Consider the following 21492-nt stretch of genomic DNA (forward strand, 5'->3'; position numbering starts at 1 on the left):
TGGCCCTGTGTTTTGGGACGTAGATGTGGGCATCCACCAGGCTCTGGAGAGGGAACCCGCTCCTTCCACTTGCCCTCCAGAGTGCATCTACATCCCCACAGGGGTGAGAGATCGTCTGTTTAACTGGGCACACACATCCCTCGCCGCTGGACACCAAGATATCACCTGTACCATCCAATCCCACTCTGATAAATACTGGTGGCCCACCATTGGCAGGACTTTGCCTACTATGTCAACTCATGTTCGGTATGTACTCAATCCAAATCTCCCCAGCAGGCTCCTTTCAGGTGAACTACTTCCCCTTCCCGTACCTCACCAGCCTTGGTCACATCTGTCCATAGACTTTGTAACGGATCTCCCCCTTGCTGATGGTTTTACCACTATTCTGGCTGTTGTTGACAGGTTCTCTAAATCTTGCCGTTTTATCCATCTCTCTGGTCTACCTACCACTCTACAGGTCACTGAGGCATTATTCCAGCAGGTCTTCCGGGACTATGGCCTTCCGGAGAACGGAGTTTCTGACCGTGGTCCCCAATTCATGTTGCGGGTCTGGAAAACCTTTATGGAGAAGCTGGTGGCCACGGTCAGCCTCACATCCGGGTACCGGCCTCAGTCTAACGGGAAGGAGGAGAGGACGAAACAGGAACTGGGAAGGTTCCTAAGGAGTCACTGCCAGGACAGGCAGGGGGAGTGGGCCCGGTTCCTACACTGGGCTGACTCCCAATTCGTCCTGGGATATCAGCCGGCCCTGGCTCGGTGGACTCCAAGCCAGACCGAGGCCCCTGCAGTTAACGAGTGGTTCCTGCGTGCAGAGGTGTGGAACAGTGCCCACCTGAGGCTCTAGCGCTCTGTCCACCGTCAGAAGGATCAGGCGGACCACCACTGCAGTGAGGCTCCCGTGTTCCATCCTGGTGATCGCGTCTGGCTCTCCACCAGGAACCTCCCACTCCGCCTGCCCTGCCGGAAGCTGAGCCCCCGGTTTGTGGGGCCCTTCAAGGTCCTCCGGAGGGTCAATGAGGTAACATATAGATTACAGCTCAACACTAATTACCGTATCTCACACTCTTTTCATGTTTCCCTCCTCAGGCCGGCCCTGCCTATGCCGTCAGACCCCTCCTGGATTCCCGACAGCTTATGGGTCAGCTCCAGTACCTGGTGGACTGGGAGGGGTAAAGTCTAGAGGAGCGGTGTTGGGTTCCGGTGGATGACATTCTAGATCCCAACATCATCCGAGATCTCTACCTTCGCCGACCGGCCCGCTCCTTGCTCTCAGGGCCGTCCACCTGACCGGCATCGTCCTGCGGCTGGAGCCGCACGTCAGGAAGGGGGTACTGTCACATCTACTCCCACTCCGGAGCTCGACAGCAAAGATTTACGAACCATCGGTCCTGGCAACCCATCATTACGCACACCTGCACCTCATCACGAGGCACACCTGGACTCCATCACTACCCTGATTACTTCCCCATTATATAACACTCCCTAGCATCACTCTTCAGGCAGTATTGATTCAGTTTTCATGTCCAGGCACATCTCTTGTTTTGTAACTCTCCATGTTCATTATTACTAAACTCACAATCTGCACCTGCTTCCTGACTCACTGCGTCTACGTTACACTATCACACCACTCTACAACACACTACTCAACCACAACATATCTACAATACAACACATTATTACACACTACCATAACATACCTACATTATTACAGACTACTCTACCACAACACATTATTACACACTACTCTACCACAACACATTATTACACACTACTCTACCACAACACATTATTACACACTACTCTACCACAAACACATATACACACTACTCTACCAAACAACACATTATTACACACTAACCTCTACCACAACACATTATTACACACTACTCTACCACAACACATTATTACACACCATACTCTACCAACACATTAATCACACACTACCTACACAACACATTATTACACACTACTCTACCACACACATTACACACACTCTACCACAACACATTATACACACTACTCTACACAACACAATATTACACACTACTCTACCACAACACATTATTACACCCACTACTCTACCACAACACATATTATCACCACACTCTACCACAACACATTATATCACACGATCTCACCACAATACATTATTACACACTACTCTACCACAACACATATTACACCACTACTCTACCACAAACATTAGTACACACTACTTCTTACCACAAACACATTATTACACACTACTCTACCCAACACATATACACACTACTCTACCACAACACATATTACACACTACTCTACCACAACACATTATTACACACTACTCTACCACAACACATTATTACACACTACTCTACCACAACACATTATTACACACACTCTACCACACACTATTATTACACACTACTCTACCACAACACATATACACAATACTCTACCCACAACACATTATTACACACTACTCTACAACAACATTATTACACACTACTCTCTACCACACCTCACAACACATATTACACACTACTCTACACACATTACACATTCACTCTACCACACAACATTATTACACACTACTACCAAACACATTACAATACTCTACCACAACACATTATTACACTACACTCTACCACAACACTATATACACACTACCTACCACAACACATATTATCTACCACAACACATTCTACACCACAACACATTATACACACTACTCTACCACAACACATTATTACACACTTACTCTACACAACACATTATTACACACTACTCTACCACAACACAATAACACACTATCTACCACAACACATTTACACACTACTCTACCACAAACACATTCACACACTACTCACCACAACACCATTATACACCACTACGTCTACACAACACATATACACACTACTCTACCACAACACATTATTACACCAACCTACCACAACACATTATTACAACACTGAACCTTAACCACAACACATTATTACACACTACTACCGCAACAACATTATTATCACACTACTCTACCACAACATTATACACACTACTCTACCACAACACATATTACACACTACTCTACCACAACACATTATTACACCACTACTCTTACCACAACATATTATTACACACACTCTACCTACAACACAGTATACCACATATCTACCACAACAATTACACACTACTCACCACAACACATATTTACACACTACTCTACCACAACAATTATTACACACTACTCTACCACAAACACATTATTACACATACTCTACCCACAACGCATTATTACACACCACATCTACCATAACATATCACATTATTACACCACACTCACCACAACACATTACACACTACTCTACCTACAACGCATTATTACACACTACTCTACCATAACATAACACTTATTACACACTACTCTACCACAACACATTATTACACACTACTTCTACCACACATACATTATTACACACTACTCACCACAACATTATTACACACTACTCTACCACAAAAACATTATTACACACTACTCTACCACAACACATTATTACCACACTACTCAACCACAACACATTATACACACTACTCTACCACAACACATTTTACACACTACTCTACCACAACATATTACACACTACTCTACCACAACATTATACACACTACTCTACCACACACATCTATACACACTACTTACCACAACATTATTACACACTACCTACTACCACAACACATTATTACACACTACTCTCACAACAACACATTATACACACTACTCTATACACACACCTTCTACCACAATACATTATTACACACTTACACTACCACACAATATTACACACTACTCTACCACAACGATATTACACACTACTCACATAACATTATACATATACCACTACTCTACCACAACACATTATTACACACTACTCTACCACAATACATATACACCCTCACCATAACACATTATTACACACTACTCTACCACAAACACATTATTACACACCTACTTCTACCACAATACATATTACTACACTACTTCTACCACAATACACATTAACACCACTAAACTCTACACAACACATTATTACAACTACCTCTACCCACAACACATTATTACACACTACTCTATCACAAAACATTATTACACACTACTCTACCACAACACATTATACACACTACTCTACCACAACACATTATTACACCACTACTTTACCAAACACATTATTACACACTACTCTACCACAAACCATTATTACACACTACCTCACCACAACACATTATACACACTACTCTACCACAACACATTATTACACACTACTCTACCACAACACATTATTACACACTACTCCACGAACAAAACATTAACACACTACTCTACCACAACACATTATTACACACTACTCTACCACAAAACATTATACACACTTACTTACCACTAACCACTTATTACACACTACTCTACCACAACACATTATTACACACTACTCTACCACAACACATTATTACACACTACTCTACCACAACTACACACCCTATTACCACACACTCTATTACACACTACTCTACCACAATACATTATTACACACTACTCTACCACAAACACATATTACCACACTACTCTACCACAATACATTATTACACACTACACTACCACAACACATTATTTTACACCACTACTCTACCACAACAACATTATTACACACTACTCTACCACAACACATTATAACACAACTACTTCTACCACAACACATTAATTACACACTACTCTACACAACACACTATTACACACTACTCTACCACAACACACTATTACACACTACTCTCCTAACATATCTACATTATATACACACTACTCACCACAACACAGTTATTACACACTCTCACCACAACACTATCTATTACACACACATATTACCTACCACAACACATTATTACACACTACTCTACCACAACACATTATAAACACTACTTACCACAACACATTATACACACTACTCTACCACAACACATTATTACACACTACTCTACCACAACACATTTTACACACACTCTACCACAACACATTATACACACTACTCTACAAACACATTATTACACACTACTCTACCACAACATATATTACACCTACTCTACCACAACACATTATTAACACAATACTCTACACAACACATTATTACACACTACTCTACGCACAAACTTATTACACACTATCTACCACAACACATTATTTACACACATACCTACCACAACATTTATACACACTACTCTACCACAACATAATTAACACACACTCTACCACAACACATTAATAAACACTACTACCACAACACATTATTACACACTACTCTACCACATACCACATTATTACACTCTCTACCACACACAATATACACACTACCTACCACAACACATATTACACACTACTCTACCAACAACTACATTATACACACTCACCACAACACATTATTACACACTACTCTACCACAACACATTAACAACACTACTCTACCACAACACATTATTACACACTACTCTACCACAACACATTATTACACCCACTACTCCACACAAACATTATTACACACTACTCTACCACAACACATTATTACAACCACTTACTCTACCACAAACACATATTACACACACTCTACCACAATACATACCACACACTCACCACAACACATTATACACACTACTCTACCACAACACATATACACACTACTCTACCACAACATATTACACACTACTCTACCACAAACACATTATACACACTACTACCACAACACATTATTACACACTACTCCTACCCAACACATATTACACACACTCTACCCCAAACTTATAACACACTACTCTACACAACACATTATTACACACTACTCTACCACAACACATTATTACACAACTCTACCCAACACATTACACACTACTCTACCACCAAACATTATTACACACTACTCTACCACAACACATTATACACACTACTCTACCACACACATATTACTACTATCTACCACAACACATTATTACACACTACTCTAACCACAACACATATTACACACTACTCTACCACAATCAATTATTACACAACTACTCTACCACAACACTTATAACACACTACTCACCACACAACACATTATTACACACTACTCTACCGCAACACATTATTACACACTACTCTACCACTTTATAACACACTACTATACCAACAACTTACAACACTACTCTACCACAACACATTATTACACACTACTCACCCCACAACACATTATTACACACTACTCTACCACACACATATATACACACTACTCTACCACAACACATATTAACACACTACTCTACCACAACACATATACACACTACTCTACACATACACATTATTACACACTACTCTACCACAATACATTATTACACACTACTCTACCACAACACATATTACACACTACTCTCCACAATAATATTACACACTACTCTACCACAACACATATTACACACTACCTCTACCACATACATTATTACACACTACTCTACCACAACACATTATTACACACTACTCTACCACAACACATTATTTACACACTACTCTACCACAACACATTATTACACACTACTCTACCACAAACACATATTACACACTACTCTACCAACAACATTATTACACACTACTCTACCAACAACAACATTATTACACACTACTCTACCACATACATTATTACACACTACTCACCACACACATTATTACACACACTCTACCACAACACATTATTACACACTACTCTACCACAACACATATTACACACTACTCTACCACAACACATTATTACACACTACTCTACCACCAATACATATTACACACTACCTCTACCACAACACATATTACACACTACTCTACCACAATACATTATTACACACTACTCTCACCACAACACATATTAACACACTACTCTACCACAACACATTATTACACACTACTTCTACATAACATATCTACATTATTACACTTACTCTACCACAACATATCTACATTATTACACACTACTCTACCACAACATATCTACAATACAAAATCAACAATACAGCAAATATCAATATTAAAGTGTGTTTTAGCATGTGTTGTAATGCTGTGGATCTACATCACCAGTCTCCACTTTCCATAAGGTTAGCGTATCTGTTTTTCAGAGCAATCTTACTAGCTTGACTGAGATCACATGATGTGGAATACAGCTTTCATTAGCCATGCGTCTATGTATTACGTGTGTTCCCCGAGTAAGTCTTGTTTCTGACTTGGGAGCAGTGACGTGCCCTCTGTGGCATGTTCTTGTGAGTATGTTGGCGGTTCTTCAGCGTGCCGCTAGTCGCTTAAAAAACAGACAGCTTTGGTGATTTCAAAACTATTTCAATACTCTCACAAAGACAAGCAGTGATGAAGTCTACCTGCCTCCACTATGAATCAGGGAGATATCACATGCACTTACCAGCGCTGCTCTCCTGTACACTAAGGCCAGCCGTGGCTGCTCTTCTGGTGACAATTGTATATTATCCATATGTCCTTTTTGTGCACTTGGTCCATTTGACTTGGACATGGTCATTATGCCGACAAAACTAGACCTGCAAGACGTTGTTGTGATAGTATGTCAAAAAATCAGAGCAGTTGCTTTATCACATACAAGCGACCTCGTGTATAAACTACATGCCAAGACAGGTAACTACAGCCAAGGACAGACATACTACTCCACAGCTGAACTACACCAGATGACTAGGTACATTACTACTCCACACTGAACTACAGCCAAGGACATACATTACTACTCCACACTGAACTACACAGCAGAGGACAGGTACATTACTACTCCACACTAACTACAACCAGAGACAGGCTACATTATACTCCACACTGGAAACTACACCAGGGACAGTCATTACTACTCCACACTGAACTACAGCCAGTGAATAGTACCTGTCCTCTGCTTGTAGTTCAGTGTGGAGTAGTAATGTACCTTATTCAAAGGATTCTCCTATGGTGACAGCCAAATAAACCTTTTAGTTCTAGCTATCCTCCTTTTCTAACAAGTGTACTGATTAGCCTATATTGAGACAGATTCCCTTAATCTGTGTATACACACAATTGAACAGTACTATTACACACTTGTGTACACACAACATGAACATACAGTATGACACAACGACACAACACAGAGACACTAACAGAGACACACAGAGATATAGAGACAAAGGTCGACCTATTAAATCGGAATGCCCGATTAATTAGGCGATTTCAAGTTTCATAACAATCGAATCGACATTTTGGGGAAAAATGTACACCTTTATTTAACTAGGCAAGTCAGTGGAAAATATTTCTATTTTTCAATGACGCTAAAGAGACAGTGGTTTAACTGCCTTGTTCAGGGGCAGAACGAGATTTTTACCTTGTCCACTCGGTGATCAATCTTGCAACTCTACGGTTAACTAGTCCAACGCTCTAACCACCTGCCTTACATTGCACTCCACGAGGGCCTGCTGTTACGCGAATGATAGTAAGAAGCCAAGGTAAGTTGCTAGCTAGCATTAAACTTATCTTATAAAAAAACAATCAATCAATCATAATCACTAGTTAACTACACATTGGATGATGATATACTAGTTTACTGTAGCGTGTTCACGTTGCATTAGAATCGATTGCAGTGCGCATTCACGCGAAAAAGGACGGTCGTTGCTCCAACATGTACCTAACCAAAACATCAATGCCTTTATTAAAATCAATACACAAGTATAATTTTAAAACCTGACATATTTAGTTAATATTGCCTCTAACATTAATTTCTTTTAACTAGGAAAGTGTTCACTTCTCTTGCAACAGAGTCACGGGTATATGCAGTCTGTGCGGCCGCCTGGCTTCGTTGCGAAACTGTGTGAAACTATTCTTCCTAAACCAAGACAGCCCAACTTCGCAAACGGGAGATGTAAAAAAAGCGCATTGCGAAAAAAGCACAATCGTTGCACGACTGTACCAACCTAAACATCAATGCCTTTCTTAAAATCAATACACAGAAGTATATAATTTTTAAACCTGCATATTAGCTAAAAGAAAATACAGGTTAGCAGGCAATATTAACCAGGTGAAATTGTGTCACTTCTCTTGCGTTCATTGCACGCAGAGTCAGGTATATCAACATGTTGGCCCCTGGCTCGTTGCAAACTAATTTGCCAGAATTTTATGTAATTATGACATAACATTGAAGGTTGTGCAATGTAACCACCAGCTTTCATATGTTCTGAGCAAGGAACTTAAACGTTAGCTTTCTTACATGGCACATATTGCACTTTTACTTTCTTCTCCAGCACTTTGTTTTTGCATTATTTAAACCAAATTGAACATGTTTCATTATTTATTTGAGGCTAAATTGATTTTATTGATGTATTATATTAAGTTAAAATAAGTGTTCAATCATAATCGGTCGACCTCTAATAGAGACACAGAGAGAGACAAACACACACACAGACAAACACACAGAGACAAACACACAGAGACAAACACACACACACACACACACAGAGACAAACACACACACAGAGACAGAGACAAACACGCACACAGAGACAGAGACAAACACAGAGACAGAGACAAACACAGAGACAGAGATAAACACAGAGACAGAGATAAACACAGAGACAGAGACAAAGACAAACAGAGACAGAGACACAAAGACAAACAGAGACAGAGACACAAAGACAAACAGAGACAGAGATAAACACAGAGACAGAGATAAACACAGAGACAAACACACACACACACACAGAGACAAACACACACACACACACAAACACACAGACAAACACAGAGACAAACATTTGGGCCTGAGTTGAATAGACAAAGGAACAACCAAGAGCTTGCTGTCTTGACAAAGTAAGACCTTCTTCTAGAATGACGCATGGGTTTTTACATAGCTGTCATACAATAGCTAATTGACACTCTCTCGCTTTAGACTGTGTATCATAATTATATGTGGCAGAGGAAAGCTGTGTGTCACACACTGTGCTTCATTTGTAAATTGGGAGGTGCCAGAACAAAAAGTGAGCTGAGAGGGGGGTGGAACTGGGGGGGGTCTGAGGTACCGGAATGTATGAAGAAGAAATCCCCTTTATAATAAAGCATTATCATCACTTGTACATATTGACATGGAGCAGTAGAGGAGAGGCACAATGCACACACAAGGGGAACTGTTTTGTAGCCGAAAGGTCAGGGAAAATGTGGCCTTTTAAAATCACATTTCATGCAATTCTACATCATTTTTTTTATACCTCACAAATGATGGAAATGAYAGGGTACTTTGACACTGACAAACTGAGATCAATAAAAAGGACCGTGTCTTGAATCCATCAGTAGTCCAGGTGTGTTGACACATTGTACAATATGAGGAAATTATAGTCCTGAAAAAGCTTTCCAGTTTCACCCAATGATGCACAGTTCACTCACCCGCGATGGTGCGATGCGTTCGTGCCAAAAGCTTCTCTCTCTCTTGCTTAACTTTGTAAAAGAATGGTGTTCGCTCAATAGGTCTATTTGTTAGTTGATAACCTACAGACAGATTAGTCTTCTCTTTTCAGCAGAGTCCATTTGCTTTCCAACCTGTGTTTTCATTAGAAATACTGCGAAAGGCCTGAGATTTGCTGCGTGTTCCTGACCGTAGACATGCCTTGTGATTGGACTACACCCATTCCACCAGCTGAATGACCAGCCTACTTCCTGGTGTACCATCCACAATGATTTCATTACCTTCTCAACACATTCTACAACTTTGGCAAATACATTTCAAATCATCAGGGGAGATACGGCACCTCCAGAACCYTTCCCTTCCCCTTTCCTATGATTCAATTAGATAAAAAAGTGCAAATTGGAGAGATGAGAGTTGCAGGCTCCTAAAAGGGTTCCTCAGCTGTCCCCATAGGAGAACCCTTTCAAATACTATTTTTGCTTTCAGGTAGAACCCTTATGAGTTCCATGTAGAACCCTTTCAATGTTGGGTTGCTGTCAACAGAGGGTTCTACATGGAACCCAAATAAGTTCTACCTGGAACCAAAAAGGGTTCTCCTGTGGGGACAGCCGAAGAACCCTTTTGGAACCCTTTTTCTAAGAGTGTATCAGAGCAGAGAGAGGTCATAGAAGGTGATTGTCATTCTAGTTCTGTSACAGATACAGGCGATCTTCTCCCTCTMACCACAGCAATGGCCACGCGTTGGTCTATATAGGCTACAATGTGGCGCAAACCACGGACCCAAACACAAATCAGTTCTTAGAATATCAGGCAAGTTTTCACATGACGTTGTTTAGGTGGCAGCCAGGATAATTAATTACAGAGTCGTCAACTTCAATTAAACTTTGATTGCTTTTATTATCATCATGTTCACATTGTCACGAGATGTACCGGATCCTGGAAAATGGGTTCCTGAACCAAACAGTCCAAAACTGAGAGGAGCCGGAGCCTGTTCTGCCAGGATGGGGTTCAAATTAAGCACTGGTCTCTCTCTCTCTCACACACACACACACACACACACACACACACACACACACACAGCACATAAACACACACACCACACACACACACAAACACACACACACACCCCCCCCGCAGGAAGAGGACAGCCCAGTGGTCTCCAATCTTGACCCTAATGGTGAAGAGAAATCTAGTGGGAAAGAGCAGTAGACTAGCCTACATTGTTCTTCATGTCCTTTTCATATGCATAAAGGATACCAATCCTAGCATTATTGTGTGGGTTGTAAAGGGTTGCAATCATTTAAATTGATGGTTGAAAACACATGATATAAATATATATAAGCAGTGTGTGTGTGTGTTGTGTGTGTGTGGTTGTGTGTGTGTGTGTGTGTGTGGGTGTGTGTTGTGTGTGTGTGTGTGTGTGTGTGTGTGTGTGGTGTGTGTGTGTGTTGTGATGCAGTTTCAGATAACTGCCGTTGCATTCATTCTCAAGAGGTCTCTCTCTCCCGTCTCCCTCTTCCCCTCTCTCCCCCGTCTTCTCTCTCTCTCCCCGTCTCCCTCTTCTCCCGTCTCCCCCGTTCCCTCTTCCCCTCTCTACCTCTCTCCTCTCTCTGAATAGGCTAGCAGTCTACACTCATGCCATGTTCATTATACACTTCAACACACCGAGGTGGCCTTGCCCTAAAACCAATCACAAGGGTTCTGAATCGATGTGTAGCTTGTCTTCTTTTACCTCAACATCCTAAACAGAAGGATATTGGTGTTGCCTATTGATGTCGAAGTACAGTCAAAGTGCATTTTGTTCCAACCTATCATCTGAAACTTGTAATAGTTTTCCCAGGCTATCTCGTTAAACACGTTCCGAATATTCATGGGCTACTGTCTTCTAGCCAAATCACAATTTTCACATTGAATACGTGTGTGGTCGAATCCATCAAAAATGCTGTGTGACAGGCGATAGAATGGTGTCAAATTGACAATAGGGACGGTTCGGTTCAATGTTGTGTCGTAGAATTACTGAAATGAACATTGAATGTAATGTCTTCTTACCTGACAGTTGTGGTTATCGTCGAACCAGAACGGAGAGTTTGGAAGGGTCCTGACCCGACCTGGTCGCGTGGAGGAGGGGTCTACAGCAGGAAGAGCGCACCTGTGGGATAATAAATGCGGCTCGTGGCGCGGGTGGCGGGGTGGAGTAGTAACTGACAGTAGGACCTGAGATGAACCGGAGGACGAGACGAGGAACAGCACCGTATCCACTACAGGGGAGGAAAACTCCATCTTCAAATTCCGTAACACATCCCGTAACGTGCCAGTCACTGACTCCAAGAGCAAACAACAGAAAATTGTAATCAAAATGTTGGTAAAAAAAAAGGACGAGAATGTAATCAATGGGCACGCAGGCGAACTCCGAAATGGCTTTTAAGGCATATTTGGTCAAATGATCTCCGTTCACTCTCTCTCTCTACTCTATAGTCCTCCTCTCAGTCGCTTTCTGGTCCGGCTTCAGTGTCGACAATGTTCGTTCCGTCACCTCTCGTCTCGATCTCTGGCTGGAATCGTTAGCTTGAGAGAGCCTGCAGCGTGTGTGTGTGTATGATGGAAAATGCGATGTGCGTTCCCTCCTCTCTTGTTCGAGAGAAATCAACGTACGTGCTCCGGCTACCTCTCGATGCGCGTACCCGCGCGAATAGGAGAGACATTCACACAAAGGAACAGGTTGCATAGTTCATATACCTCAGTGATTGCGCCTGGGAGCGCACATGAAGGATGGTGGAGATTGTGACTGTGTGTGTATGTGTGTGGACGTGTTTAACCCCACAGGAATAGTAAACGAACAAAAAGGACCAACTGGGGAGATCAATGTCAAATGCTATTTCTAGGGGGTTTAGGGTTAAGGTTAGAATTAGTGTTTATAATTATTTTTAGGTTAAGGTTAAAATTAGTGTTAGTGTTATAATTATTTTTAGGGTTAGGGTTAGTTTTTTGGTTAAGGTTAGTGTTAAGGTTAGGGTAAAGGTTAGGTTTAGGTTAGGGAAAATGTCATGTTGAATGGACTGAATTGTGTCCCCAAAAGGTTAGTTATACAAGTGCGTGCGTGCGTGCATGTGTGTGAGGAATGAGAGACAAGAGAAATAATAAAAATAGCAAGCCTGAAGAGAAAGAGAGATGCAGAGAATACGAAACAGGCTACTATATCAATAACAGCATACATATCAATTAACAGGCTACTATATCAATAACAGGCTACTATATCAATAACAGGATACTATACCAATAACAGGCTACTATATCAATAACAGGCTACTATATCAATAACAGGTTACTATATCAATAACAGGCTTCTATATCAATAACAGGCTACTATACCAATAACAGGCTACTATACCAATAACAGGCTTCTATATCAATAACAGGCTACATATAGCCACAATAACAGGCTACTATATCAATAACAGGCTACTATATCAAATAACAGGCACTATAACAATAACAGGCACTATAAGAATAACAGGCTACTAATACCAATAACAGGCTACTATCATCAATAAACAGGCACGTATAAGAATAAGGCTACTATACCAATAAAACAGGCTTCTATACCAATAACAGGCTACTATAGTCAACTAACAGGGCTACTATATCAATAACAGGCTACTATAAGAATAACAAGTACTATAACCAATAAACAGGCTTCGTATACAATAACAAGGCACTATATCAAAACCAGGCTACTATACCAATAACAGGCTTCTATACCAATAACAGGCTTCTATACCAATAACAGGCTACTATAAGAATAACAGGCTATACCTATGGGTAATATTTAACTATGATCGTGTGTGTTGCAGTTGTCCTAGTCTAAATGTATCAACCTTATTGCCAGTTGTTTCCATATCCCTGTGACACACAGTAGGGGCTCACCCACATCCAACCTCTGCTGAATATCACACTTGATCAAAGACTTCCGGGAAACCCTTTAGTTTAGTTTGGTATACATCCCAAATGGCACCCTATTCCATATGTAGTGCACTATTTTTGACAGGGCCCATAGGGTAGTGCACTATAGAAGTAGTGTACAAAACATTAGGAACACCTTCTCTTTCCATGACAGACTGACCAGGTGAATTCAGGTGAAAGCTGCAGTATGACCCCTTATTGATGTCACTTGTTAAATCCACTTCAACCAGTGTAGATGAAGGGGAGGAGACAAGTTAAAGAAGGATTTTTATGCGTTGACACGTGGATTGTGTCTGTGTACCATTCAGAGAGTGAATGGGCAAGACAGGGTATGGTAGTAGGTGCCAGGCGTACCRGTTTGAGTGTGTCAAGAACTGCAACAATGCTGGGTTTTTCACACTCAGAAGTTTCCTGTGTGTATCAAGAATGGTCCACCACCCAAAGGACATCCAACCAACTTGACACAACTGTGGGAAGCATTGGAGTCAACATGGACAAGAATCCCTGTGGAACGCTTTCGACACCTTGTAGAGTCCATGCCGCTACGAATTGAGGCTGTTCTGAGGCCAAACCGGGGGAGGGGATTGCAACTCAATATTAGGAATGTGTTCCTAATGTTTTGTACACTGCAGAATAGTGTGCCATTTGGGACACAGTGTGCTCTCTGAAGTGTTGTGATCTCTGTTGTTTTAATCACTCCATATGCATCACTCTATATGATTCACTCTACATGAACCACTCTATATGAACCACTATATGAATCACTATACATGAACCACTCTACATGAACCACTCTACATGAACCACTCTACATGAACCACTCTATATGAACCACTCTATATGAACCACTATATGAATCACTCTACATGAACCACTCTACATGAACCACTCTACATGAACCACTCTATATGAATCACTCTACATGAACCACTATATATGAACCACTCTATATGAATCACTCTATATGAATCACTCTACATGAACCACTCTATATGAACCACTATATGAATCACTCTATATGAATCACTCTACATGAACCACTATATATGAACCACTCTACATGAACCACTCTATATGAATCACTCTATATGAATCACTCTACATGAACCACTCTATATGAATCACTCTATTTGACAAGTGCAAGATAAGATCAATTGGATAAATAGAGGGGCAGAGGGAAAGAATGTGTGTGTTTTATGTGAGTGTGTCTGTCGCTACATCTAGTGTGTGTGTGTGGACCACCTAGCTAATTTCCAGAGTGGAGGTTACATCGCTGCCCTGCTGGCAGTGAGCGGAGCGGCAGAGTGGGTGTGTGTGTGTCGGCAAGACGCTGAGTCAGGCTCTCATCGTCATCAGCCCTGTCACCAATACTCACCTTTAAGGGCCCTCTGACACACGGACAAGCACACCACACTAATACACAGGACACACACAGGAAACAACACATGCACGACACACGGACACACACAGGCAAACTGACACACGGACACACACGACCAGTTGTTTACGGGCCTATTTAGATGATGTACGTAAGTGGTCGTGTCCCACAATAGGATCCATTAGGGGGACCAAGAGAGACAGAATACCAATTTAAGACAAATATCACGATTCACCTTCATTCATTCTTCCTCTGTGGCCACATCCATAATGGCACCTATTCCCCTACGGGCCCTGGTCAACAGTGGTGCCTTGTGTAGGGAATAGGATGCTATTTGGGACAAACCCTGTGTCAGCTGACTCTCAGTCTCTCTTTGGAGCAAAGAGAGAGATGAGGAGGAATGAGGATAAAGAGAGTATTGTATGGTTTGATAAAAGAAGGTGAAGCAATGGTGGTATTGCATGTACCTGTTACTACACTTCACCTTCAGTAGAATCTATAATGTACAAGAGAGAGAGAGAGAGAGAGAGAGCAAAACAGTGATAGGGAGAGAGAGAGATGAGAGTGGAGACAGAGGGAGAGAGAAAGAGCTGAAACAGAGAGACAGCGATTAAGAGAGAGAAAGAGCTGAAACAGCAAGAGGAGACAGCAGAGAGAGAATGAGAGAGACAGAGGGAGGGGAGAGAAAGAGAAAAAAAGGGAAACAGAGACAACGAGAGAGAAAAAGAGAAAGTGCAGAAACTGCAGAGAGAAGAGAGAAAGAGAGAGAGAGCAGAGAGGGAGAGAGAGCAGAACAGTGATAGAATGAGAGAGAAAAGAGAGCAGAGAGAGGAGGGAGAGAAAAGAGTGGAGACCACAAGAGAGAGTGAGGGAGAGAGAGAAAGAGTGGAGACACAAGAGAGAGAGTGAGGGAGAGAGAGAGAGAAAAGAGTGGAGACAGAAAGAGAGAGAGTGAGGGAGTGGGGGGAAAGAGTGGAGACAACAAGAGAGAGAGTGAGGGAGAGAGAGAAAAGAGTGGAGACAACGAAAGAGAGTTATGTGCTTGGAGTTTGCGTGATTTAATCCATACTGTCTGAGAGCAGTACTGAAGTGAGCCAGTTCTTTCATCAAGGATTTGTCCCCAATGGCACCCTATTCCTTACATARTGCACTACTGGACTGGTCAAAAGTGGTGCACTATATAGGGAATAGAATGCCATTTGGGATTAAACCAGACCATGAGATGCTCATTGTTAYCTAATTTRTAAAGCAACTCCGCCCTCTAGTGGTCAATGGTAAACAACAATCATTGTTTTCCATCTCCAATCAGGCAAGATTAGGCAGATGAGATAGGCCTACAGCAGTAGCACAAGTGGTAATTGGGAGCATGGGCCTTTCTGTTCTATTCAAGATTTTAATAACACAAAAAATACACCCACCCCACTGATCAAAAGAGGCCATAACTGCAGATGCAACAAATTCAATATCCTCTCTCTTGCTTCTGTCGGGGCAGCAGGTAGGCTAGTGGTTAGAGATGGGGGGGGGGGCAGGTAGGCTAGTGGTTAGAGCGTTGGGCCAATTACCGGAAGGTTGCCGGCTCGAATCCCTGAGCTGACAAGGTACAAATCTGTTGTTCTGCGCCTGAGTGAGGCAGTTAACCCACTGTTCCCCGTAAGCCGTGAATGTTAAGGCAGCCCCCCACACCTCTCTAATTCAGAGGTGTTGGGTTAAATGTGGAAGACTTAATTCAGTTGGACAACTGACTAGGTTTTCACTTCTGATACAATAAACAACATTTGGAAAGTCAGAGAAAAAGTTAGTTAAGGTACCTTCCAAAAACAGATACACATGGGAACAAGGGGAAAAACAGCAATAAACTACCAAAGCGGAAAAACTCATTTACTCCCTTCCAAAAAGGTGCCAGTTGRCATTTCTATCCCCCCACCAAGTCAGTGCAAAATCAGGAGAAAAATTCAGTGGAGTTTGTTGAAACCGGTTGTCTCTGGCACGTGTCCCGAACACCGAAGTGCCCACTCTGCTGGGGCTGATCTGCCTTAGGCTGGTCRGACGTGAGTTATAAGTCCACTGAATCAGCTTCAGATCCGGCTGACTSCCCACTCTGCCTTTCTCTCCCTCTGCTCTGTCATCAGACACACACACAGTCTGGAGGGAGAGAGCGTGTGGTGGAGAGCAGTGCCTAGTGATTAGACAGGGACAGACTGAGGGCTTGAGTGAGGGTTTATGTCCTGTGTGTGAGTGTGGTGGGGGGACCTTTTAGGACTGAGGTAGCTAATCCCAGAGCTGCAGAGTGAGATTGTACACATTACTGACTGCCTAGAGGCACACAGTCACTTTCATAACAGTTGCTCAATGTAAGCTCTTGCGTCAGATTTTGGAAGGCAGTGGTGTTTGGGCCTAATGATCCAAGACGTTATCAGAACACGCATGTGTAACGGACCTGAATTGGTTAAACTCCTCAGCTTGRAATACCAATCCAACTGGTACCTTTTCGGTGGCCCARYTGGCTAAAGGTGTTTCATGAGGGTGGTCACGCGTGTTTGCGAGGCAGGGGCCCGGTTCTGGTCTCAGTGTGAGCTGCAGGGGGATAAGGTGGTACGGTACAGTGWCCCCCGTCACACATGTAACAGGACAAACAAAATACAGTRACTTTAGAAAACMTTCAATCTTTATTTCCAACTAACAGAGCTCAGCTTACAGCAGGTGAATCAGACAATTCAATAGAAAACGTGTGGTATCTCCAGGAAGAGAGAGATTTGGAGAGTAAACAGTTATAACCAGGACCACCTGGTCATCTTGCCTCATGTCCACCTTTGTGTTTCCTCTCAATACATCCATCTTTCTCCCTTCCCCCCCCTCTCTCTCTCTCTCTGTCTCCATCCATCCCTCTCTGTCTCCATCCATCTATCTCCTCTCTCCAGCCATCCATCCATCCATCCCTCTCCCAGATGGTCAGTGGGCGAGTCAGGAGTCCGTCTCCCACTCTCAGTCTGGAACCGCCCCTCTCCTGCAAGGCCCCCCCGCCATTGGTCCTTGGTTACCACGGTGGCGACATGGGCTGGGGGTTCTGGAGGTATGACATCACCACGGCTGAGATGGACAGCCTGATCGAAAGAAGAAAAGAATGAAGGGGGAAAAAGGATGAGAAGAAAATAAAAATTAATTAGCAATAAATATTGAAGAGATTGYTCAGCAGAAGCATCTTTAAKATAGCCTCAGTGCCTTCAGGTTCGGTGGTTACACTTTGTCCTTTTTTCCACAGATCTAGGATCAGCTTACCATCCCTTAGATCTTAACCTTCACTATAAAAGAAAAACCAAACCGACCTTGGATCAGTATATAACTTCATATTTTTCCATTGTGATTAGRACTATATGGCATTTGCTGCATATAACACTTCTACACCATTTGGCTGATCCACAAGTGTGTTACAGCCAGGAGCATAGAGACAATCTTTAATAAAACACTCATATAGGTGATGGACTGGGGGCATCTACTACTGATGTCCTGACACTCTCTACTTTACCTGCAGAGCCACACAGTGTGTTACCAGCCAGGAGCATAGAGACAATCTTTAATAAAACACTCATCTAGGTGATGACTGGCACTCTCTCCTTTACCTGCAGAGCCACACACACTACTTTCCCTGGAGAAATGCCACACAGACACACACGCTCCCACAAAAGTGAGTGGTATTATCTGCTGTAGTAAATTGTTATGGGTAAATGCCACCCTGGAGGTCAATGTTAAAAGCTTTTGGACATTAAAGCTGAGCCCATTCAAGTCACAATGCCAGGTGGAGCCGAGCGTTGCCAAACTAACTTCCTGCGTCTTCAGTTTTATTGCCAGGAGTGCATTCATTAGCGCAATTGTAGAAAAAACTTTTGCAACGAAACGTGGTGTTTTTTATTGGACCATTCAGGTTAGTCCTCCTCCTCATGGTTCCTAGGGAATACACCCAGGCAGAAAAGAGCTGCCAAACTCACTTCCTGCTGCGTCCTGGTATTATAGTTAATACATTAACAGTAAGCATTATGAGACAAGATAATAGATACTCTGCATTTTGGCATAATAGCAGACACTTTTTACACTTCTCTTTCACTTGCCCTCATTAGTCGCATACAGACCTGGGTAGGTTGGAAATATGAGACTTGATAAAAGAGACAGAGGCGTAACACACAGAGAGAGAGAGGTGCACCATTCTTTGGTTTTTCCATCATCTGCAGGTTGCTCATCATCTGTTTAGTGTCTTCTGAGCTGCGTGAGTTAGCGAAGCTGATGAAGGAGCAGTACACTGCTATCCACGCACACCACTTTAACTGAAACACACAACACAGGACTACAAAATGACCCACATACTATACTTTATAATGTGCTGTGTGTGTGTCAGCTTTTCTGCATGAGGCTTTAGTGCTGTAGCATAGCCAGACAGTTACTAATGTATTGTGTAAGATTATGTGCCTACGTGTAACAGGTTAAGATCATACTGCAATTTCAATCCACTGCTTGAAATGTCACCATTAGCAGAGGATCACTAGTTTGAGGACAAGGAGAGTAAAGGAAGATACATTGCTATGCTAGCACGGTTACATACATAACATTTTAGGACTGATTTCAGTGGCAGCAGTCAGAGGGAAAGATGTTGATTAAAAGAGCCATTAAATAGTTGGTAGCGTCAAGGTTACCGGTGTGCTGGACTTTCCTCTTTTCATCAACTCCACTATCGGACGTAGTGACAATTCATCCAATMGTAGTCGACCGTCACATTACCTAGGTGGGTGTAACGGTGTATCACCCAGCACCACACAAAGTCAATTAGGGATATGTGACAGAAAGTACTGGCTGCAGTTGATTTGGGGGCACACACACCCTTATAGGATAAACCACTCAGTTGAAAGGCTGGCGTTGCCCCCCAGGTGGTAGACTTTAATCCCGTAAATGGGGAGGGTAGGTGGGAACACACACACACACACACACACACACACACACACACACACACACACACACACACACACGATGAATGGGGGAAGGGCAAGGTCAAATGTCTGTGTGTGTGTCAATGTGGTATAAACAGATGTCTCTGGGTCACCTTCAGCATCAGGCCACACATGCTGAAGATCATGCCGAGTAGGTTCATGTAGTCTGGAGTAGGGTCTTCCAGGGTGGGGTTTGCTTCCGTGCTGGGGGCCTTGTATCTGTAACAACAACAACCAAGATATGAATGACMCTACCACMAATAACGCAAMTAGCTACCTTACTTAGCTATACGTCAGTGTTACAACATCGAGTTAGTTCACTAAATGACAGGCGTTCTAGCTAGCTAGCTTGTTAGCTAGTCTATAATCGCACTAGAATAGTGCTGATGACGTGCGATTTAGCTAAGTAGCTACCTCGTTAGCAATGTTAGCGAGCAAACCCAACGACATTTACTCAATTGTACTCACCGGATAATTTTGTTTACCCTTTGTGGGCCTGACATGTTGTTTGCGGACATAATGTCCTTCTTGTTGAGATATTTTTAAGGATAAATGTAGTGTCAAAACGGTGTGGAGTGGGACCCGTCAGCTAGCTCGGTGAATGAAGGGGCGGGGCCTATCAGTTCCGCTGTGCGATGGATGCATTTCAAAATAAATGCTTTAAAGGACGCGAAGGACTCTATCAATGCGGAGTGAGAATGTT

General features: G+C 42.4%; 1 protein-coding gene across 1 annotated transcript; it reads right to left on the bottom strand.

Moving 5' to 3' along the window:
* Positions 1-18764: 18764 nt before the first annotated feature.
* On the bottom strand, positions 18765-21468 carry wdr83os (WD repeat domain 83 opposite strand). Its single transcript, XM_024141670.2, has 4 exons — positions 21258-21468; positions 20903-21008; positions 20038-20132; positions 18765-18917 (listed from the first exon to the last, which is right to left on the bottom strand). The coding sequence occupies exons 1-4, from the start codon at positions 21305-21307 to the stop codon at positions 18851-18853; spliced, it is 318 nt and encodes a 105-aa protein (XP_023997438.1). The 5' UTR covers positions 21308-21468; the 3' UTR covers positions 18765-18850.
* Positions 21469-21492: the final 24 nt, after the last annotated feature.

This window comes from Salvelinus sp. IW2-2015, unplaced genomic scaffold (genome assembly GCF_002910315.2).
Source record: "Salvelinus sp. IW2-2015 unplaced genomic scaffold, ASM291031v2 Un_scaffold2665, whole genome shotgun sequence".
In the NCBI taxonomy this organism is placed as follows: Eukaryota; Metazoa; Chordata; class Actinopteri; order Salmoniformes; family Salmonidae; genus Salvelinus; species Salvelinus sp. IW2-2015.

Bases quoted from the DNA above. Each gene is read 5' to 3' on its own strand.
- wdr83os (XM_024141670.2), bottom strand. From the start codon at position 21,307: ATGTCCGCAAACAACATGTCAGGCCCACAAAGGGTAAACAAAATTATC. The intron at 20,133-20,902 runs GTGACCCAGAGA...TGTGTGTTTCAG, and splicing joins TGTGTGGCCTGATGCTGAAG to TTAAAGTGGTGTGCGTGGAT. The intron at 18,918-20,037 runs GCAGATGATGGA...TCTTTCGATCAG, and splicing joins AAACAGATGATGAGCAACCT to GCTGTCCATCTCAGCCGTGG.